The sequence below is a fragment of the Rhineura floridana genome, chromosome 8 (assembly GCF_030035675.1).
Source record: "Rhineura floridana isolate rRhiFlo1 chromosome 8, rRhiFlo1.hap2, whole genome shotgun sequence".
NCBI classification, from domain to species: Eukaryota; Metazoa; Chordata; class Lepidosauria; order Squamata; family Rhineuridae; genus Rhineura; species Rhineura floridana.
The window spans coordinates 92,000,552-92,022,861 of NC_084487.1; the positions used below are offsets into that span (position 1 = coordinate 92,000,552).

A 22,310-nucleotide genomic window follows, 5' to 3' on the forward strand; every position below is an offset into this window, starting at 1 on the left:
CCCAGTCTTTCTATACATCCTCTCTTACTGAGGTACGCTACTTAATTTTCACTTTTTTTCCTCCTCACCTTCTCTAACAAGGTTTTCAGAATCTACCTCCCATTCTTTAACAAATGCCCTTCCCCCCCCCAAGCACCTATTCCTCTTAAGTCAAGCTATTCCTCAGTATGTTGTCTTAAAAGAAAGCTTGGCTTTTCCTAACTTTGAAGTTGCTGGTTTACCCTTGACCCTCTCCCCTCTTTCCCTAGAACAGGAAGAATCTGAAGAAGGTGAGCAATTGGTTGACATGATGAAAGGAATCGGCTATGAATTTGGAGGAGACATCTTCACACCTCCTTCCTAAACCTGCTGTTTCCTAATACATGGATGTGGAAAAATTAGCAAGTGTTCCTTCAGCAGCATAACTTAAGGATTTACCAAAGAGAACTCAGTTTCATTTTTCCTCTCTTCTTATTTCCAAGCCAGCTATTGGCAGCTGATGGCCAATATAGGAGTAGGTGGGAGGGGATCTGGGTTGGGCTTTGGGACACATCTCCAGGAATCAGGACAGGGCAGGAAAGTTCTAAACAAATAGATTGTACCTTTGGTCTGGAATATTATCTGGTTACTGTTTAGTGGATCTGGCAGGCTGGCTGATTAGCTCTTGCAGACAGTGTCCTTTTGCTATATTTTTCTGCATGTGGCTATTTCCTGATTAGGAACCAAGTGTTAGAGACAGGAGGTGCCAGTTTTTGGATCATAATACATTACACCTCATCAACTACCACCAATAGTTAATATACAAATCAAATATTTTAAACTGACTTGACTAATGAAGTGGTGGCAGATGGGGAAGGTGACATAAAGCAATAGAAAATGGGTAAGGTTTTATTATTTGTTGTTATTATGTGCCTTGAAGTCAATGACGACGTAAGTGACTCTATGAATCAGTGACCTCCAATAGCATCTGTCATGAACCACCCTGTTCAGATTTTGTAAGTTCAGGTCTGTTTGCTCTTTGCTATACAAGATGATCCCAAAGTGGCTTACAACTGATTGTCAGTAAAATACATAGTCAACAATAAAACACTAAATAACACATCAACAGACTCTAAAAATATAAAACAGCAGAATAAAATAAATTTCAAAGCAGCACATGTAAGCATAGATATTTATATTATTTAGAAATAGTAGACATTCTAATCTCTTGATACATTTTGTTTTTACATTATAGCAGACTGGATTATTTATAAAGAACTCCCAGCAATACCAATAGCAGCTTATAGAATGGCGGCAGGAGTAGCAGCATGGTTGCCTTTTGCTCGGGCAGCTGCTATAGGATGGATGCCAGTGGCTACAAACCCTATGCCAAATGCTCCTCGCCAAGAGAGGAAGCGACGCCAGGACTCTTTAATAGTGCTGAATGTGAGTGGCACCCAGTTTCAGACCTGGCTGGACACCCTGGAACGCTATCCTGATACGCTGCTGGGCAGCTCAGAAAGGGATTTCTTCTACCATCCAGAGACACAGCAATACTTTTTTGACCGGGACCCTGATATCTTCCGACACATCCTCAACTTCTATCGAACAGGAAAGCTACACTACCCACGTCAAGAGTGCATCTCAGCCTATGATGAGGAGCTGGCCTTCTTTGGTATAATCCCTGAGATCATTGGTGACTGCTGCTATGAGGAATACAAGGATCGACGACGGGAAAATGCTGAACGTCTTCAGGATGATGCTGATCAGGATAATGCTGGTGAAGGGAATCTGCCCTCCATGACAGCTCGGGAGAGGATGTGGCGGGCCTTTGAGAATCCACACACCAGCACACTCGCCCTGGTCTTTTACTATGTTACGGGCTTCTTCATTGCAGTTTCTGTCATTGCCAATGTAGTGGAGACAGTACCCTGTGGTGTAAGTCCTGGTGCCATCAAGGAGCTGTCCTGTGGAGAGCGCTATGATGTGGCTTTCTTCTGTCTGGATACTGCCTGTGTCATGATCTTTACCATTGAGTATTTGTTGCGTCTAGTGGCTGCTCCAAGCCGTTACAAGTTCATGCGTAGTGTCATGAGCATCATTGATGTGGTGGCCATTATGCCCTATTACATTGGTCTTGTGATGACCAACAATGAGGATGTCAGTGGGGCCTTTGTAACACTACGGGTCTTCCGGGTCTTCCGGATCTTTAAGTTTTCCCGTCACTCACAGGGTTTGCGCATACTGGGCTACACTCTGAAAAGCTGTGCATCAGAACTTGGCTTTCTCCTATTTTCTCTCACCATGGCCATCATAATCTTTGCTACAGTCATGTTCTATGCGGAGAAAGGGTCATCATCAACTAAATTCACCAGCATCCCTGCTGCATTCTGGTATACCATTGTCACTATGACCACACTGGGGTAAGTGCTGATTGGTTTTAGTATTTACTTGTGCAGAATATAACGTATTCTTTATATTACTACAACGGCTTTGTTGTTGTTTGTTTTAAAATGTTGTGGAGAAAGTGACACTGTACACCTATGTTTCACTCAAGGAAGTATATATGGTATATTTATGGTTATGTGCAGAAGTATGATAGTTCTCCATCTTTAACTGGTCAGAAGAGTTATATGTTTGAAACCTAATCTAAGATCTGGTAATTTTGATCTCCAGTTAGCCTTGAACCAAAATTATACATGCTTTTAAAATATCTGAAGGGTATTAGTGTTGTGCAAGAAAGAGTAAGTATATTTTGAAAAACTTTATTCTGCCGTCAGGAAAGTCAGTGCTATTCTGCAACAGAATCAGAACTGGTATGATAACAATTTACATGAATTTATGTCAGTGAAAGTGCATCAGAATGAGATATTATTATTAGAATACAAGTTGTTTTTAACTTAACATATGTTAAAGTTAATCTAGTTATAAATTTAACTCCTAATTTTGAACATATCACAATGTAAATCTTAAACTCATAGTATATTGAACTTTATGTGGGAAGTCACAATCTTGAGAAATAGCAGTAAGTTTATCAAGGGCCTTAATAGCTGGTATAGTGATCTATTTTTATAAACAGGTTATATAAATATATTTGCTTAAGAAGGAATATGATACACCACAGGATAAGTACTTTTAAATTTCAGTGGAAATGTCTAAGCCCAAACTGAAATCTTCTGTTAAAATCAGTGGTACAAGTGCTGAATATTGGCTAGAATAGGCCTGAGGTGAGTCAATTCAAGAAGCATGTTAGCTTCTTTAAATCTTTAAAATCTTTAAAATAACTTTGTTTAAATCTTTGCAATAACTTAGTCACAGATTTTTTTTAAAAAAAGGTAGTAGTATTTCTCTCACTTCAAAATATCCATTATTGCAACTGTGTATTCATGTAAACTTACTTGCTAAAACCAAGATAAGTGAAAAACAATACTAACATTTCAGTTAAATATCTTATTAAAAGATAATCTGTCTCTGTATCAAAAGAAGTGAACTTACAGTCGAATTTTACTTTTTATAGAAAAGCATGGGCAGAGCATTAAAAAAGATGAATGAGTATCTTGCCATCATTGCTTATTTAACAATGTACTGGCTGATAAGGAAAATTATGGGGTAAATTCTGAACACTGAAAATATCCACTTCTCCTGGAGAGGACTTGGCATTTCAATGGATAATGATGTGGTTATACAGTAAATTAGTAGTTCCTCTGTATATGTTGCATTGTTACTGGCCATTTTAATGTTGTTTCACACATAGGGCAAAATACAGTCAGTTAAGTCGCATTACTTTCAATAGGACAGACTTAAGCATGTACGTAACTCTGCCATTGAAATCAATGCCTTCTAAAAATGCTTAATTCTGGCCTGATCATGTATATAAATTAGGCTGGAACTAGTAAAGACAGTGGAAGAACAATGTCTTTAAATCATTAATAAAGTTGTGAGGCTGATTTTAAAGCAGAGGGGTGCATTTCTTGGGAGCACTGAATCTTTTCTCACCCAGCAGCTTATTTCTCTATAGCTTCTTCCTTCAGATACTTTTATCCCAGCTAGGCAAACTTCTGTTATTAGAGCACAGCAGAGAAAAGTGTCTGGGAGGGGGAAGTGACAGACTGTGAGAAGTTAAAGAGTGGAGGACTCAGTATCCTCCTGAGTCCTTCATTCACTCATAAAATCAGAACCCAGTCTTCTGTTTTTGATGTGATTAAGGCAATTCTGGGTCATGCCTATGAATCAGGCTGAAATGTGTAGTAAAAGGTCTTGTTGGTACTCAGTGAAATATTAACAGTCGTGTTAGTAGTGTTCTGTGTAAGTATTACACAGTGTTGATCTAATATTTACCACTATACTTGAAGACAAAAAGTCTGGTCAGTAATTGCTATGGCTCAGATAGTGTGCAAGACACATAATGACTACACTGGTTGTGGGATGTACCATCTGGTCGGTCTTGTCCATAGTACTGAAATAGACACTTGGTTTTTGTTACATTGCCTTGCTGTTTATGACACTAAGTTGATTTTTGCCATATTATTATTATTATTATTTAGTGGGATGATGGCACCAGACACTTTCTTAAGTAGGTAGGTAGACAGGCAAATACATAAAAGTGTCCTATTTCTTAGCTCCTAATAGTAAGACCATGTTGTGTCCTATGACAAAATGTTCACATTGGCCTACTGTGGGGTACTTTAGAAAGCAGTTTTCCTAATGTTATATGCTACCTCCCTCTTCTTTTTATGAACACTGTACCTCTATGGATATTCTTCATGCTCTTAGTAAGTAGGAGAATTACTTATACAAAGAACGCACATTAATGTTAAACTTGGCTTGAAGGGGTGTTGACAAAGAAGCACTGTATGTTAGGAATTTTTCTGTGGTGTTCTATTATACCCATTACCAGATTAACAAATTCAGTTTGCCTTTTTATATCAATTCTGTGTAAAGTTTGTGATTGAAATTGTATTGAAATAGTAAAGAATAATCACAGCACTACCTACATTTATTTTCAATATTTTCATCTGAGATAAGGCCAGGAAAAGTAAATAGTAGAAGTAGAAAAAAGCAACAGCGTATAAAGGTTGTGATATATTACTCAATTCTAAAATTGAGTGTTACATTATCAAATTCTCCATTAGATAAGACTAACTTCAATTTACATGGCTGGCTTAAAGCCTAAATAAGGACATGGATATTTGACTATATAAAAACAAAGCAAAATGTTTAATTATAGACAAAGTTAAATGAATTCCTATGCTGTGCTTAGCCACATAACTGGAATACTATAAAACCATATGAAGGCTGATAGTAAACAACTAACTTTATGTACATTGTAGAAAATGACTATGGTTCCCCCTTCCCAAGATAGCAAGGAAGTTGAATGACAACTTAGTCATTGGAGAAGTTATAATATTTCTCAGTTCTGTGTGATTGCTAGGCAATTAGACAGCCTTCTAAAAATGCAATAGATTACATTTTCTTTTTTACAGTGCATGTTAAATACTGTTATATTTTAACCTCCAAAGTCAGCTCAGTCTTTAAGCAATAACAATACAATCCTATACATGTTTACACTGAAGGAAGTCACATGTTCAGTGGAGCTTATTTCTAAGTGTGCATAGTACTGTAGCCTATCTGAAGAAGAGAGTTGAAAGAGATGCTAGAAGGAAGGCTTGGATCTACTTTAAAATAGAACTGAAACAATCTTCTAGATCTATAGTCCAAATCTGAGATACCTACAGCTACTCTTGTCACTTGTGGGTCTATTGTATATCATTTTTTAGTGCTAGAGATCTGGTAAATAAATCCATCATGGCGATTCTGGTAAACCCCAAAATAGCTACCCCAAAATAAAGCAGTGACATTTTGAGCTACCCCAAAATAAAGCAGTGACATACTCAGGTCATAAGTGCTGGATGACAGAAACTCATGAGCTTCCAGAATATTGATGGCAGTTGCACCTACTGAGAGTAGTGTGTGTGGGAAAAGGTCAAAGACATCAGAAGTCAAGCAGATTGTTTGACTTTATCCATCAAATCTATGGCTAAGAGCAGTTTGAGAGGCAGAATGTTCATGTGTCATTTGAAAGTAACCTACACACATACACACACACAGAGAGAGAGAGAGAGAATTAACCTACACATGCCTGAAGCAGCTTATAGTAAATCTGGAGAGAGGAAATTAAGGTAGGGGAGATGCCTTTCACATCCCCAGAACTACATGTCCTCTGCTATATAGCTATAAATACTCTGATTTGGGGCTGGCAGCCCGGTAACACTATATATAGTGCAGAGAGAAGGCTTTTCAAGGGGAGAGTCGAGGGAAAAACAGGCATCCTGATACCTTCTTGATTCCAGAAACTTGCCCACTCTCCTTCTCCCCCAGGCCTAAACCAAGTGTTACAAGGTTTGTGTTCTATGCTGTCTGGAGCCATGATCAGGATACATGGCAATATTTTGTTGCAGATCTCACTGGTTACTATAGTAAGCTTAACTTAAGCATCAAAAGCTTCTATTTATTCCCAACCCATTTTCTGTTGAAAGGACACAACCCCTAAATGTGCCAACCAAGATCTTATAGTTCTCAACTCTGGATCATTTAAGCCTACTGAAATCTCTGTTTCTTTTGAACAGATTTCTTTTGACTTAAAACATCACTTCTAATGAAGTCCCTTTCTTCATCATTCTTGTTGCAATCTTATATCTGTATTGCTAACCTTTCTCCTGTTCATTTTTACTGTGTGATGATCTATAGCAATACAACATGTGGTGTATTATTTATGATGCACATTGATGTGGACATAAATCTTACAGATTTTAACAGAATGAAGGTAAAAAGTTGGTGTGGGATTAGAAAGATTAGAAAGAAACAACTTATTAAACTAATTAAATAGTTTCGATCTAACAATCGAGCTGATATCTTGCACCAGTTAATAATACGGAGAAGAATTTATAAAACATTACTCAAAACCAAGAAACTACATTTTTATCAGGCAGGCTGGAGGGCTCTGCTAAGTACAACTCATGATGGGAATGAGACAGAATTTTGGAGACTCCTGCAAAGGAACTTAGATCCAGTAACTATACGCCAATTCCTCACATAATGCAAGAGGAATAGGAGGTTCACTTTAGCTCGATCTTTAGTAGTTTATCTCCCCCAAAACCCGTGGTTATTGCGGAGGCGCTGAACGATCTCCCGACCTGGCCTCCGGTCACTCCTGATGAAATTGGGGAGTTAGTCTCCTCCCTGAAAACAGGAAAAGCTCCTGGGGAGGACATGTTACCCCCCGATTTCCTATTACAAGATTTATCTTGGTGGGCACCCCTCCTCGCTGCCCTTTTCACTCATATAAATAATACAGGTAACATCCCGCAGGGCTGGCTAAATAGTATTGTGGTCCCAATTTTTAAGAAAGGTGATCCCACGAAACTGGCAAATTACCGCCCCATAAGCCTTCTAAATGTATCATCGAAACTGTACAGTCGACTCCTTTTAAATAAGTTAAAGGAGTGGGACCAGTCCAATTCAATAATATGTAAAGAATAGGCCGGCTTTAGACCCAATATGAGTACAATCGACCAGGTATTTGTATTACATCACTTAATTAAGAAAACAAGATCTAAAGTGTTTCCTTCTTTATATATCGCTTTCGTTGATTTTTCTGCGGCATTTGACACAGTAGACAGAGGGCTCCTTTGGCAAAAATTGGCCCAAGCGAATATAGATCAAAGATTGCTTTGTCTGATTAGGGCCCTTTACCAATCAAATGTAATTCAGGTGCGATATGGGAAGAATGGCTCTTTATCTTCCAAAATCCCAGTGCATAGAGGGGTCAAGCAAGGATGCCTATTGGCCCCCTTTTTATTTAATTTCTTTATAAATGATATCGTGGAGGCATTCACTTCACCTACCTTTTTTCCCCCCTCAATTGGTGCCAGAAAAATCCCCATTCTTTTATATGCCGATGATGTGGCTTTATGCTCCCTAACAAAAATAGGTCTTAAGCGGATGATTCAAAAGTTGGAGGAGTACTGTCATTCCCAGAACCTTACGGTCAATCAATCCAAATCTAAAATAATGGTTTGTGGTAAATTTATGAAAACCAAAAATAGCTGGTTACTAAATGGGGCTCCAATAGGGCAGGTTTCGACCTTTAAATATCTTGGCATTAACTTGTCTAACAGTCTCTCTTGGATCCCACAGATAAAGGCAGCGGCTTCCTCCGGCTCTCGAGCATTGAGTCTAGCCAAAAGGTTCTTTTTCACACGAGGGGGTCAGCTCGTGCCCCCAATGATAAAAATATTAAAAGCCAAAATCCTTCCGAAGATCTTATATGGGGTTGAGTTATGGGGAGCCACTGTCAGATCCAATCTAGATTCTATTCAGAATGGTTTCATGAGACAAGTGCTAGGGCTTCCGATGGGGACTCCGGCAGCCCATCTCAGAGCCGAGCTGGGTTTACCTTCAATTGCTGCCCGTATCGATCTAGCATATTTACGGTACTGGCTCCACATTTTTAATATGGATGACTCAGCCCCAGCCAAACAAAGTTGGCAGGAACAAATGCGGATGGGAGGGTGGGCGAAGTTATGTCAGTCGATACTTCTTAAATACGACCTTTCCCTAACTAAACTGATGGAACTAAGTAAAGTTGGTCTCTGTAATTGGATTTTCGATTATGATGCAGCCCAGGATCGAATGTCCATAGCTACGGCCCCTTTTTCAATTTGGTTCCCATGTTTTAAATTTAATCATTTTATGTCGAATTATTTAGATGCCCTCGATAGAGCTCCTATTAGAAGAGCCTTCACTGCCTTATGTTTTCAAGTAATGCCCACGGCCTACCTTGACGGTAGGTATCGTGGGATTCCTGTGGCCCAACGTCAATGCATCTATGGCTGTAAGGCAATTGAGGAGATTGTACATTATTTACTTTACTGCCCTCTTTATGAAGAACCCAGGAGAAAATTTTTATCTTTTTTTTTAGATTTTTTAGCTCCTTTCTCGGATAGAGAGAAGGCCAACGCTCTTTTAACTGACAATTTTAAGCCAATGACTTTTGCGGTCGCTAACTTTGCTTTGGCCGCTCAAAAATTGAGAGAGTCCTTTGTTAAAGGGCTAGTTACTATGATGTAATCTTCCCATCTCAATATTGTAAATGGCATGTTATTTTATTACTATATGTATGTCTCTATGCACATGGCCTATGACTAAGTTTGCAATAAAGTACTGCATTTCACAACAAAAGCAGCACAAAAATGAACCAAAAAATGAAAAATTTAGTAAGCTGCTTCTTTCAGGTAATAAAGTTTAGGATCAAAAACAATGACTGCAGTACCAGGGCAGAGTGATACCATATTTTAGGGCTGGGGAATTGGATCTGGCCAGTAGGCTGGATGCTTATTTCTCACACATTCTATGGGCCGAGTTGGATAGGTAGGCAGGGTTGCCCATCTGTCAATCACCTGATGTCATGGGACCCATTTTTGCATAGTGCTCTGCAAACCCTGACAATCAGCTGATCATTAGGGCATGCAATGTGCCATGCACCATGCTTTGCAAGCCATAATGGTTAGCTGTAGGGCAGGAGGATGTGGCTTTGCCAAAACATCCTTGCAGGCCAAATGGGGAAGTCTGGTGGGCCTAATTAGGCCTGCAGGTTGGAGGTCCCACACTGCTGCTGTATTCCATTGTACTGGTGTTGAAAACAATTCCAAGACATCACAATGGCACAGCAGAGTACGTATCTACATTATTATATGGTATAATACAATGTCACCAGGTATTAATACCACAGTTCCCATCTTCCCTGACAATTGGCCATGCTGTCTGGGACTGATGGGAGTTGTAGTACCACATCTGGAGAGCACCATATTGGCTACCCCAGCTATATGGTAACATAAACCATTGACACATGCAATGATCTTATAAATATGCATAGTGGGCTTGCACAAAACTGTTGCATTGCACTGAATTTAGCAGGGCAGGATGATTCATAGTTCTGGTATCTTTTATGCAATTAATGTTTTAACGTAAGGATAATTTTCTATAAATTTGTTGCATGTTTCTCTGCTTTCTTTTAGGAACATAGAAAGTTGCCTTACACTCGGCCAGACTAGCCCAGTATTGTCCGGTCTGACTCACAGTGGCTGTCCAGGGTCTCATGCAGAGATCTGTTTCTCCACCTGAGACATTCTAAGTGGAGATGCCAGGGACAGAACTAGGACCTTCTGCATGCTAAGCATGTGTTCTACTACTGAGGGAAGGGCAGAGCTCAGGGAAGAACTGTTACTTAGTAGTAGAGCATCTGTTTTGTATGAAGAAGGCCCCAGGTCCAATTCCTGACATCTCTAGGTAGGATTGGGAATATACCATTTGAAACCCTGGAGAGGTGCTGCCAGTCAGTGTAGACAATACTGGGCTAGACAGACCTATATTCTGACTAGGTACAAAACAACTTCTTATGTCCTGTGATCCCTTTTATCTTTATATGGTTTGTTAGTTTTGCCACAATGGCATATGTTTTTGTTTTTCCATTCCAAGATAGATGGTACTGTCAGAATTTTTTACTACTTAAGAAAACAAATTCTTGCTGCTATCAAATATGAAATTAATTCTTAATGTTGAAAATTTTGTTTTGCATAGGTTAGCAGAAGTACATTTGTGGCTTGCTAATGGCATTTCATCCTCAACATAAATAGCTCTGCTAGCACAACTCTATATTCCTAATATTGTTAGGAGCTTTTTAGAATGAAATTGTTGTCTGTCAACTACATACTGGAAAATCTTCGTGCATTTGCCAAGCATAGGACATCAGAACTATGCATATTTATAAGATCAGGGTCTTGGTGTATATGCTCCTGTTCTGGATTAATGTAGAACCACCGTTCCCTGATTTCATATGTAAAATCACTAGAATAAAGAGCTTTCTACAAGTTATGCAGAATATGGCAAGGTGCCAAAATCTTTAGCTGTACCACTTCAGCCTGTAGGCAGCAATTCATATCATTGAATGCTGCCTTATGTAAAAAGCTCCTTGCATTTGGTAATCTATCAGATCAGGGAGATGGCTGATAGATTACCAAATGCACCTTTTCCCTTCATTCACCAGTTTTCTATATACAGGAAGAGTTTGCTTTGTGTGAAAGAGGGATTCAAAATGCACACATATCCTCTGCAATCTGAAGTAATAAGTGAAAACTTCTGTAACTCCCACCTATCAGCTTATTCTGCATAACTTGTAGAATGGTTACTTTAATTACTATTCCACTTGCATAGATAAAAATATTGTTAGATGAAAGCACCAAAATAAGGGAAATAGAAAAGCAGCCTATACCAGCCTATATGTTTACGGCATAAAATCAGTCAACAATGTCATTAAAACAAACACCCCACCCTATGAAAAATAGTGGTATAAAGTATATACAAACAAATAAAAACGGGGATTCAGGAACTTCATACAGACAAAAAAGGATCAGAGGAAAAAGATATGCCTTTAGAAGATGTCCGAAGCAACTGATGGTAATTGCTTTACGTATGGCGCAGGAAAGGACATTCCATAGTCGAGGGGCAGTAGTGGAAAATGCCTTTTTTGGGTCTCACACATACACTTCTCTTGAAGAAGGGTGTCTGTGTCTTCAAATGTATTGAGAGTTGTTTATTAATGAATAACTTTATCTGTACATTCTTCATCAAATTAAGGGCAATAGCCAACTAAATCATACTCATAGACACACTGAGATTAATGGACTTAAGTTCATTGACTTCAGAGGATCTACTCTGAATATCCCTAACATAATCACTCTAATTGTGAAAACAAGTAGGGAGTGATAATGTAAACTTATAGACAGTAATTTTTTCTTATTGTTGTTTGATGGTGCTATATTAGGGGGTCCCAAACTGGTCCATAAGCTTTATTCACGTGACCTGTGGCATATCTGTGGATTTGTGGTTGGAGACAGCACATCCATTGCATTAAATATTCATACTGATTTTTAATTGTACTTTGCTTAGTTTATTTCTTATATTGTATTTTAATGCATTGCAATTTGAATTCCATGGAATACAATAAAGTACAATATATAAAAAATAAAAGAAGCAATAAAAATATAATTCAAAATCATACAGCATCTAGCAACAGAAGGCAACTTACGGAAACATGATGTATATAAAATATTCAGTGTTTAAAACTAAACAACTGAACAAGGAATACATAATATATGAAAAGCATGCACTCCATAAAATTAACAAAATCAAACCCATGAGAATATTTAATTAACCACAACAAATACAAAATTAATGATCAGCAAAAATAGCCCATCATATGCCATCAAATGCCTGAGAGTAGAGGAAAGTTTTAACTTAGTGCCAAAAATAATAACATTGTTGCCAGGTGGGGCATGCTGGTAAGAGCAGGACTGTTGCGAGACAATTTTCATTAGGTGGGCAGAGACAAAAATTGGGGAAGTGGCAGAAGGGTTGGGGCATTGGTCACTATAAAAGAGGTTTCTGGGGGGGAATGTTTTCATAGGTAATATGAAAATAAATATGAAAATAAACACAAATTTATGCATTTTAAGTAGGAACTATGACTTGTGAAATTTACAAAAAAAGCAAATCAATTTAAAATGCAGTTTTTCCACATGCAAAATAGTTGTGTAAACTACCAGTGTCTAGGAAGTAAATATGTATTGTGCAAGTCATCCTATCATAATGATCTGAACTGTTAATAAAGTCTAATGCACCGTGATTTCTCTGCAAATTTGCAGAGGAACTGTTCATTTGAAATCCTTCAAAAATGTTCCTTTTAAAAGCCAAGATTACTAAGTTTGTTTCTCTTTGATGAAGCATTGAACTGTATGGTGTCAACACATGTGTCAAAGTTGAGAGTGAATTTTTACACACAGTTTTACACACAGTTGTAGATTTACCAAAGGTGAGTCCTGAAGCATACAAAGTGTCCATGCATAGAAAGGTTTCCTTGTACAGGTACAGTGTTTAAGTAAGCTTGTGAACTGTGAGTTCAATTATCCTGAGGCAGCTGCTTCTCAGAACTAACTAACCTTGGTCACCTTTGTCAACTTCTTCTCAGGCCCTGCCCTGGACTAGGCTAGGCTGTTGCATAGTCTAGGCCTAAAAGCCTAGGCACACCCACCAGATGCGCTAAAAACACCCACCACCTACAGAGGCTGGCTGAGTAGTACAGGGGAGGGGGAGATGCTCTGCAGTGCATAACAATACTGTCCTTCCTGATAAGGAATCTGCCTTATACTGAGTCAGGCCAGTTGGTACCATCTAGCTCAGTACTGATGACATGGACTAGCATTGGCTCTCCAGGATTCCAGAGATTGGATTTTGGACCTTTGTATGCAAAACATATGCCCTGTCACTAAACTACAGCCCTTCCCCTGTTAAAGTATCTTTTAAAATGGTTCTTTTCAGTTCACTAATGAATGCACAGCATACCTAGGGCAGATCCACACCATTCATTTAAAGCACATTCAACACACATTTGAAGCACATGAATCCCACCACAAAATCATGGGAACTGTAGTTTGTTAAGGGTGATGGAAACTATAACTGTGAGGGGGAAACTACACTTCCCAGGATTCTTTGGGGGAAGTCATGCACTTTAAATGTGAGTTGGATATGCTTTAAATGTATGGAGTGGATCAACTTCATAAACTTTGCCTGCATGTAAATTGTTTTAATTATTTTTTAAAAGTGGAAATGAAAATTTACTGGGTGACCATGGGCTACTCACCATCTCTCAGCCTAATCTGCCCATCAGGATGAAAACAACAGAGGGGAACCATGAACACCCCAAGGAAGAAGAGTACACTTAAAATGTAGAGGAAATAATAATGTGCAGTCATAGTGTGAAGAAGTATTTATATAAGCATGAATGTCAAAGATGTTTATTATTTACACAACCTGTAAAGATATTTATAGTGCAATCCTATATATGCTAACTCACAAGCAAGTCCTAATGTATTCCATGGGGCTTACTCAAACAGGGAAGTGTGCCTAGAACTGCAACCTCACCCAACCCAAAACTCAGAATCATGTCACTTTAACCTATATTGCAACTATTTTATACTTGTTGTTATGGTTATTGGATTTTAAAGGGATTCATTTCTTGTTGTGACCTGCCTCAGTTTCCAGTCGGCAACCCTACCTCACAGGGTGTTGGAAAGGCTCCACATACACACATACACTGGAGATGTAAAATACATACACCCTATATAATAGTTTATTGTCAAAACCTATTGGTTATTGCAGAACATTTTTAATAAAATAAAATAAAATCAGTATTAGTTTCCTACATAATAAAAGCAGTGACACCTAAGTAAGCCCTGCCTAATTGCTTTAAAAATAGGATTGGAGGGAGAGAGAAAGATTTACAACAACCACAATCCTTTGCTATGTTTACTCAAAAGTCCCATTTATAGCACAATCCTAACCATGTCTACTCAAAAGTAAGTCCTATTGAATTCAATGGGGTTTACTTCCAGAATGTGGGATTAGCATTGCAACTTTACTTCCAGTGAGTATAGAATTAACGCTTCATACTGGGAAGGTTTTCAAAACAGTGCCTTCTTCAACAGCCCAGGAGAATCTAAACTTGTTTGACCCTTATAATTAGAAAAGCATATTACACTGCAATGGCACACACGAGAAAAATCTTTTGTTATTGATGACAGCTATAAACTTAGTGAGATTTTCAGACAAGCAAGAAAAAAACAGTTTTCTGGCCTTGCATGGAGGTCAACAAATCCCTTGTCAATCACAACCTTGACTTCACTTATTGGCTACAAACCTGATAGGGCAGGGTTAGAACAGCCAGCTACGAGCTCATTTAAGAGAAGTTGCCAGGAGGGGGGGTGGCAGCTGATGTTTTGATGTATATCTCTTGAACCAGACCACCTAGAGACTTAATAATAAAAAAAAGAAAGAAATCTGAGAATCCAAAGATCAGTGTCACTCACCCAGAGACCTGGAGAAGACCCCAGAAATCTGGAATCTCTGGGCAAAAACTGGAGACCCAGAAATGAGAGTGTCCCCGAGATGGCGTCAGCTCTCCGTCTGTGAGCTCCGGAGCTTTTCCTTTCTGTTTATACTTCACTTATCCCTAGAGAAGTGATTCAGTTACTTTCTGAGAATTCTTATTTTGGATCTAAACTGCAACAACTTTCCTTATCTATGAAGGCTACGAGACTACCTCATCAACAAAAAGAAGTATTGTCTCCATATCTGCCAGTGAGTCATATCTTCGCTTCGTACTATAAACTTAAGGATTATAACTTAACACAATAATACTCAAGAATCCAGAGATTAAACATCAGCTCAGGAGTGGTCAATTTTTGAATACTCCCCTGCTCACCTTAGAGTCTTAGGGGTTGGGCGCCTTGAAACTAATATTGGATACCAGTCACATTTCATTTTAACATTTTAATTTAACATATCTTGTGGTGACTCGTAAAGATAGTGAAATCTAGACATAATTATACTGTCTTTAAAATGGTTCAAACAAGGAAAAAACGTTATGATCAAGACCCAAATTTGGACCTGAACTTGGAAGATCCTGGGAAAGGAGCTCACCAGCCTAAAATTACAAACTTCTTTATACCAACTAAAGCAAGCAAGACTAAGAGAAAAGTGTTAAGACCATCTGAGGAAATTTCTTCCCAAACTGAAATTGAAATAGCTCAATCTTGCCCCTGCTTGAGTAAGGAAATCCTGGCACCGGATGACCCAGCAATTCTACAAAGCCAGCAGCTTGGAGCATTTATGGATTTCCCTCTTGGTCAGACGTTTACATCTAGTCTGAACAACCCCTCACAGCAGGCTCCCGAAAATGAGGTGACACCATTTTCATCGCAGTCTAAGGACAGTGATTTACAATCTCTCTCTGCTGATTCATTCACTGTGCATGTTACAGACATCGTCTGCCAGACTCCCCCCCCCCCCGCTCAACCTCAGCCATCTTCTGTCTGCTCTTTAGAAGTTTTGGAATCCACGGAACTGACACATATCGGCCAAAAACTACTATTAACAGGCCAAAAATGCTTACAGCTACAATTAGCTATTGTGGCCAAAAAGTCTGAAAACATCAAAATCTTTTTGGAAGAAACAAATAGTTTACTAAAATCATTTATGAAAGAACTAACCAATCTTCGTCAATGTTTAAACTACACTTCACCCTCTCTTAAGCTAGCAACAGTTCCGAAGAGCGGTAACACAAAGAAATCACGTATTGTACCGAAAGGGAAAAAATCTAAAAATATTAAAAATTACAAATTCCCACGGAGCAAGAAGATGAATTTCCAGAAACTTTTTAATTTACTTAAAGCTCAACAACAAATAGATCTGCAATCAAAGAAGTTATCAGACTCATCTTCAAAAAGATTACCCTCTAAAATCCACTGTGAAGCTTTGCCAGAATGCATGAAAAGTTTGGAATTGCCAGAGCTATTAACACATTCCAACCCGAGGATTGAAAGTGAAAAAGGCCTCACAAACAGTACGATCTCAAGGCGAGAAATCTCTAACGGAAACTGGCTCCTGAGACTAAACCCAAATAAACTTGCACTCCTGAATCTTCCTTTTTTTACAATCAAAGAAAAAGCTATCATTAGAAAACAAAGAGTGTGTTATGCTCTTCAGTCACTTGTTGAAATTGACTTATGGCCGGATGACATCTCGCATGTGGAATTCCTTTACAACCCCTCAATTAAAATGTCTGTTTTACTTACCCTTAAATCATCTGAGACAACAACACGGATAATTGCAAACAAATCCCTTCTTAGTAAGCACGGCATAACTGTTCAGAGACATTTCTCTAATGAGGCTAAACCCATCTCCTTGCTCACAAAGAGAACTTCATCAACTAAATCTATCTCACCACAAATGAGTGGGAAGCCTTCCCTGAACAGGAATTTTTTTTTACTAAACTCTGGAATCTCGGATTTACCTCTGGATCAGCCTTCTTTTAACACCTCACCTAATATGAATCGTTTTCCACTAAAAAGTGGTCAAATTATGCTGGAAAAAAATTATCCTCTCTGTCTCTTTCTTCACAGGAAACCTCAAACTCTGAAAAACTTAATTCTATTAACTCTGATCTTATTATTTTGGATGAGGTAAGCTCCTCCCCGCTTCTAGCTCCTACTCGCTCCTCCACACTGTCATCCCAAACCCTGGTAAATACTAAGGTAAATCAAGAAATATCTTTTGACTTTGCTTGTGAGGGAGAGGAGGAACTAATAAATAGTTTTCATACATTCACAGACAGTGAACAAACTGAGGTCATAAATAAAATGCAGAACCTGCTAAATAATCTTAGGGCTAAAAGGACATGCTCCAGATTTCTGGAGGATTATGAATTGAACTCACCACCAAACATTCAAGTTTCCCCTTTGAAAGTCCCACAAAATATACCGCCACATTGTTATACAAATGTTTGTAGACCTAGCATAACATGTGATGTAATAGTACACGAGTCCTCTAAATTAACCTGACAATCCCCATTAAGTTCTGAAATCCCGATTCAAATCTGTGAAACATTTGAAACAATGTCAAACCCTAATCCCATGAAAATCAATTATTCACCTTGTAAATTCTATTCTTCCAAGAAACTTTTTGATCCTTCGAGTCCAATTACTAGTGCTTGCCAGGTTTCTGTTCCCACACCAAACTCTACATTCCTTTTTCTCTCCTGGAATATTGCAGGATGGAATGCTAAACAAAAGAATCCAGACTTTATTTCTTTTCTGAACAAATTTGATTTAATCTTTTTACAGGAGACGTGGAGCTTACAAAAATTATTAGTGGACGGTTTTTCTTGCTTATGCTCATCTGCGTCCTATTCCCTACCTAACTCTAAAGGCAGACCCAAAGGAGGTCTAACCATACTCATCTCCACTTCTGTAACAGCCCGCTCTTTAAGTTTATCTGCTTGCAAAAATATTGCCCAGGCTGCTTTACTATCTTTTAGTACAATTTCTCTTCTGTTAGTTAATGTTTACATTCCTCCTCACTCTTCTAGGGCACAAACTGACCAGGACTGGGATGATCTTGCCAAATATTTAACATAACTTGAGGCTACATTTCCCAGAGCGTTCTGTATTGTGATGGGTGACTTTAATGCCAGGTCTGGCCCCCACAATGATGCATTATTTGCATCAAACCTTTGGAGGGGCGAGGACATTACCCCTTACTTACCTCCATATGTCCGATCCTCTAAGGATCTCAAAATAAACTACGGGGGTATATGTTTAAATCGTTTCCTTGCTAGTCACAACCTAATAATGCTAAATGGCCACAACCAGATTGATCCATGTGCGGAATTCACCTACATTTCCGGCCTAGGATGTAGTGTCATCGATTAATAATAATAATAATAATAAAATTTAATTTATGTGTCGCCTATCTGGCCCATGGCCACTCTGGGCGACGTAGACGTAAACAGTTAAAACACAATGGGATAAAATACATTAATACAATATATAAACAATACAGCAGCAACAACAATACTAGTGCAGGGTAAGAGGCATTTCAGTCATAGAAGTTAACCCTCCCCGGAAATCCCAAAGGCCTGTTGAAAGAGTCAGGTCTTTAAGGCTTTACGAAATACATTTAGGGAAGAGGCGTGCCGTAGATCTTGTGGGAGGGAGTTCCAGAGGGTGGGGGCCGCCACTGAGAATGCCCTCTCTCTAGTTCCCGCCAATCTAGCTGTTTTTGTCGGCGGGATTGAGAGAAGGCCCTGTGTGGCTGATCTTGTCGGGCGGCATAATTGGTGGCGTTGAAGGCGCTCCTTTAGATAAACTGGGCCGAGACCGTATAGGGATTTAAAGGTTAATACCAACACCTTGAATTGGGCCCGGAAGACAACTGGAAGCCAGTGTAGATCGAACAACACTGGTGTGATGTGATCCCGGCAGCGACTATTCGTAAGTAGTCGAGCTGCTGCGTTTTGTATAAGTTGTAATTTCCGGACCGTTTTCAAGGGTAACCCCACATAGAGCGCATTACAGTAATCCAATCGAGAGGTGACCAGGGCGTGTACTACCAGTGGGAGCTGATGAACAGGAAGGTAGGGTTGCAGCCTTCGTATGAGGTGTAATTGATACCAGGCTGCCCGGCTCACTGCCATCGATTATGTTTTAATTTCGCATTTTCTGTTTGAGTTTATTCTAAACTTTTCTGTTGGCTGTAGACAGGACAGCGATCATCTTCCCCTTACTTTTTCTATATATTTACCAGAAATGGGTCGATTGCTCCTTACCCACAATCCAATGGCCAATCCAAATTACTCCACTCACAAAAGGACCTTTTGGACTCCCACTGTAGCCTTAAAAGTGACCTCTTTTCTCAATTCCCCCTCAGCTTTGTCCTTGCAGGAGATCAGTTTTGCCACCGATCCAAATTTAGCGCTGATAGCGTATAAGTCTTTAACTTCAAACCTCAAAGCCACTATTACGACGTCACCATCCTTTTCAAGGGCTCTTTCCTTCTCTAGTACTCCCAGATGGTTTGATAAGGATTGCCTAGATGCCAAGAGACAGTTGAGACGGATATATTATCATTACCAACAGCTAAATCTAAATACCCTCCCCTCTGAGTATTTCACTATCAAAAAGAATTACAAGCAAATGATAGTCACCAAGAAGAGGCAGGTGATGCATGAAGACTGGAAAGCCTTAATCCAAGCTTCCAGGACAAAAAACTCGCAGTGTTTCTGGGGGATTGTTTCTGGCTCTATGAGACCACTAAATTCAGCCCCCTGCCACATTTCTCCATATCACTGGGAAAAATATTTCTCTGCTTGCAATGAGATTGTAAATGTGGATCATCTTGATAAACCAACAAATCTCCCCACATGGCCACCAGTAACTCAAAAAGAAATTGCCGTTCTGATTGCCTGCTTGAAATCCGGCAAAGCCCCTGGTCCCGATAATATTCTCTCTGAAATGCTGAAAGCCCACCAAGCTTGGTGGGTCCCTCTCCTTGCAAATTTCTTTACTTTAATCAATAACTCGGGATGTATTCCTGAGTCATGGCTTGAATCCATAGTAATCCCCATATTCAAAAAAGGGAACCATGAGGACCCTGTAAATTATCGCCCAATTAGCCTCCTTTCCATCATCGGTAAACTTTATGCCTGTTATTTAAAAGGGAAACTTTCTTCTTGGTTAGAAGAGGAAAACATTCTCGGGAGGGAGCAGGCAGCTTTCAGGAAAGGGAGGTCTGGGATAGAGCATTGTGTGACCCTAAATCACTTAGCCGAAAAATATAAGAACCGTTGGGGAAATGAGTTGTTTGTTGCTTTTGTCGACTTGAAATAGGCCTTTGACTCCATCCCCAGGGAGATACTATGGGCAAAATTTGCTAAATCTACAATTGACAAGAGACTCCTTTTTCTAATTAGTCGACTGCATCATCACACATCTCTTCGTGTTAGGTGTAGTCGTGAAGGACACCTTACAAACCCAATCAATACAACAAAAGGAGTAAGACAGGGTTGCATTCTTGCCCCGCTATTCAATTTTTTTATGAATGACTTGTCTCTTTACTGTCAATCCCCGGATTTTCACCCCCCCCCAAACTAGCGAACCTGCATTGTCCATTGCTATTGTATGCAGACGACGCTGTTCTCCTATCCGTATCTAAAGTTGGTCTTAAACGCTTAATTAGATCTTTTATGAGTTATTGTCATGAAAATAAATTGATTATAAATTTCTCTAAAACTAAGATATTAGCTTTTGCTAAACACTCTCCTACTCATGAATGGACAATCAATTCCACCAAAATTGAACAGGTTTCCCATTTTAAATACCTTGGGTTATTATTTCACTCATCACTGTCTTGGACTCCCCATATTAGAGGAGCCATCTCTACCGCTCGAAATCCAGCTAACGGCATTCGTAGGTTCTTCTTCACTAAAGGAGGACAATATATCCCGGCAGCCACTAAGGTTTTCAGATCTAAAACTATTTCCCAATTTCTTTATGGGGTACCTTTATGGATTGGCGCTTTCAATCCCTCAGTGGAGGCCGTTCTATCCCTATTTCTTAGACAAATTCTAGGTGTTCCTAGGTGTGTTCCATCGGCGGTCCTCAGGTTAGAAACTGGCCTAGCCTCGCTTAAGTCCCAAGCCTGGATGGCTGCCCTAAATTTCTGGCTTAAAATGTCATATGAATATTCTTCTGGTTACCTCCATTTACTTTGGGAAGATCCTTTCATCTCAAAATGGGCCCAAATATTTACAAACTATCTTGCAAGTATTGGCCTTTCAATTGAACATCTGGCATCTCAGGACCCAAAGTCAGCTAAGCTTTCAATCCTGACTCGTATCAGTGACATGGACTTTCAAAGTTCCATCACAGCTGCTACTTCGACCTGTTCCCCTATACACTTTGGTTTAAGTTTTGCGCCATTATTCAGTGTCCCGTATTTGGAATATCTCACGATCCCTAAATATCATCTAGCCTTTATGAAGGCTAGATTCAACTGTCTCAATTCCGCCCTATTAGAAGGGAGATACCAGCGCATTCCCTATGCTAATCGCTATCGCCCATGTGGTGTTAACATCATAGAAACCTTATTCCACGTTGTCTTTGAGTGTTCTCTATATGATGATATTCGTTCTAAATTTATAACTCCTATTATAAATAAATTTCCTTATAAACCACTTGACCGCTTACTCTTTTATCTTCTGTCAGCGGCTAGCAGGGATACTACCTTGCGAGTAGCTAAATATATTTTTGCGGCCCAATCAGCTCGGAGGGTATCTATCCCTTCAGATGTTCCCGCTACTCCATAGTTTTATAATTGTTTTATTGTTACATAGTTTTTACTGTTTTATTATGATTGTTCCCGCTACTCCACGTAACTGTTTTATTGTTCCATAGTTTTCTACTGTTTTATTTATTATGGTTGTGTCTTTGTACTTTTGTTGTAATTGTTCATGGCTTTATACATGGATGTTCTGGTCTACGACCGTAGCAATAAAGATGATGATGGAGACCTGGTAACTCTAGAGAGAGCTGATGAGAGAGGATGTGGCTTGGGGAGTTCCCAGGGCCTCTCCCAGTGAGGTTTGAAGGCCTTCATTTGGCCTCCGGGCCTGGGGTTTCCCATCCCTAGCATATATGCTACAACACTCTCCATTCAGGCAACACTTTGTCTGACAACAGTTCTGCATTTTATGCCCCAGTCTGCTTACTGTTGTCATGCTGGTGTTGCATACTAGTGTTGCACTGGGGTTTCTTACATGAAATATACAATGCTGATGCCCCATGTAGTACCTGAGAGCTGGGGTGAACTTGCCTCCTCTACATTTTAGTGAATAAAACCCA

At 39.3% G+C, this 22,310-nt stretch overlaps 1 protein-coding gene across 1 annotated transcript in view; it reads left to right on the forward strand.

Moving 5' to 3' along the window:
- The first annotated feature begins 1,266 nt into the window (after positions 1-1,266).
- KCND2 (potassium voltage-gated channel subfamily D member 2) overlaps positions 1,267-22,310 on the forward strand; it is a 531,244-nt gene continuing 510,200 nt past the window's right edge. Inside the window, exon 1 of the mRNA XM_061637849.1 lies at positions 1,267-2,381. Within this exon, the coding sequence (XP_061493833.1) occupies positions 1,267-2,381 (1,115 nt within the window). The remainder of the gene's footprint in view (positions 2,382-22,310) is intronic.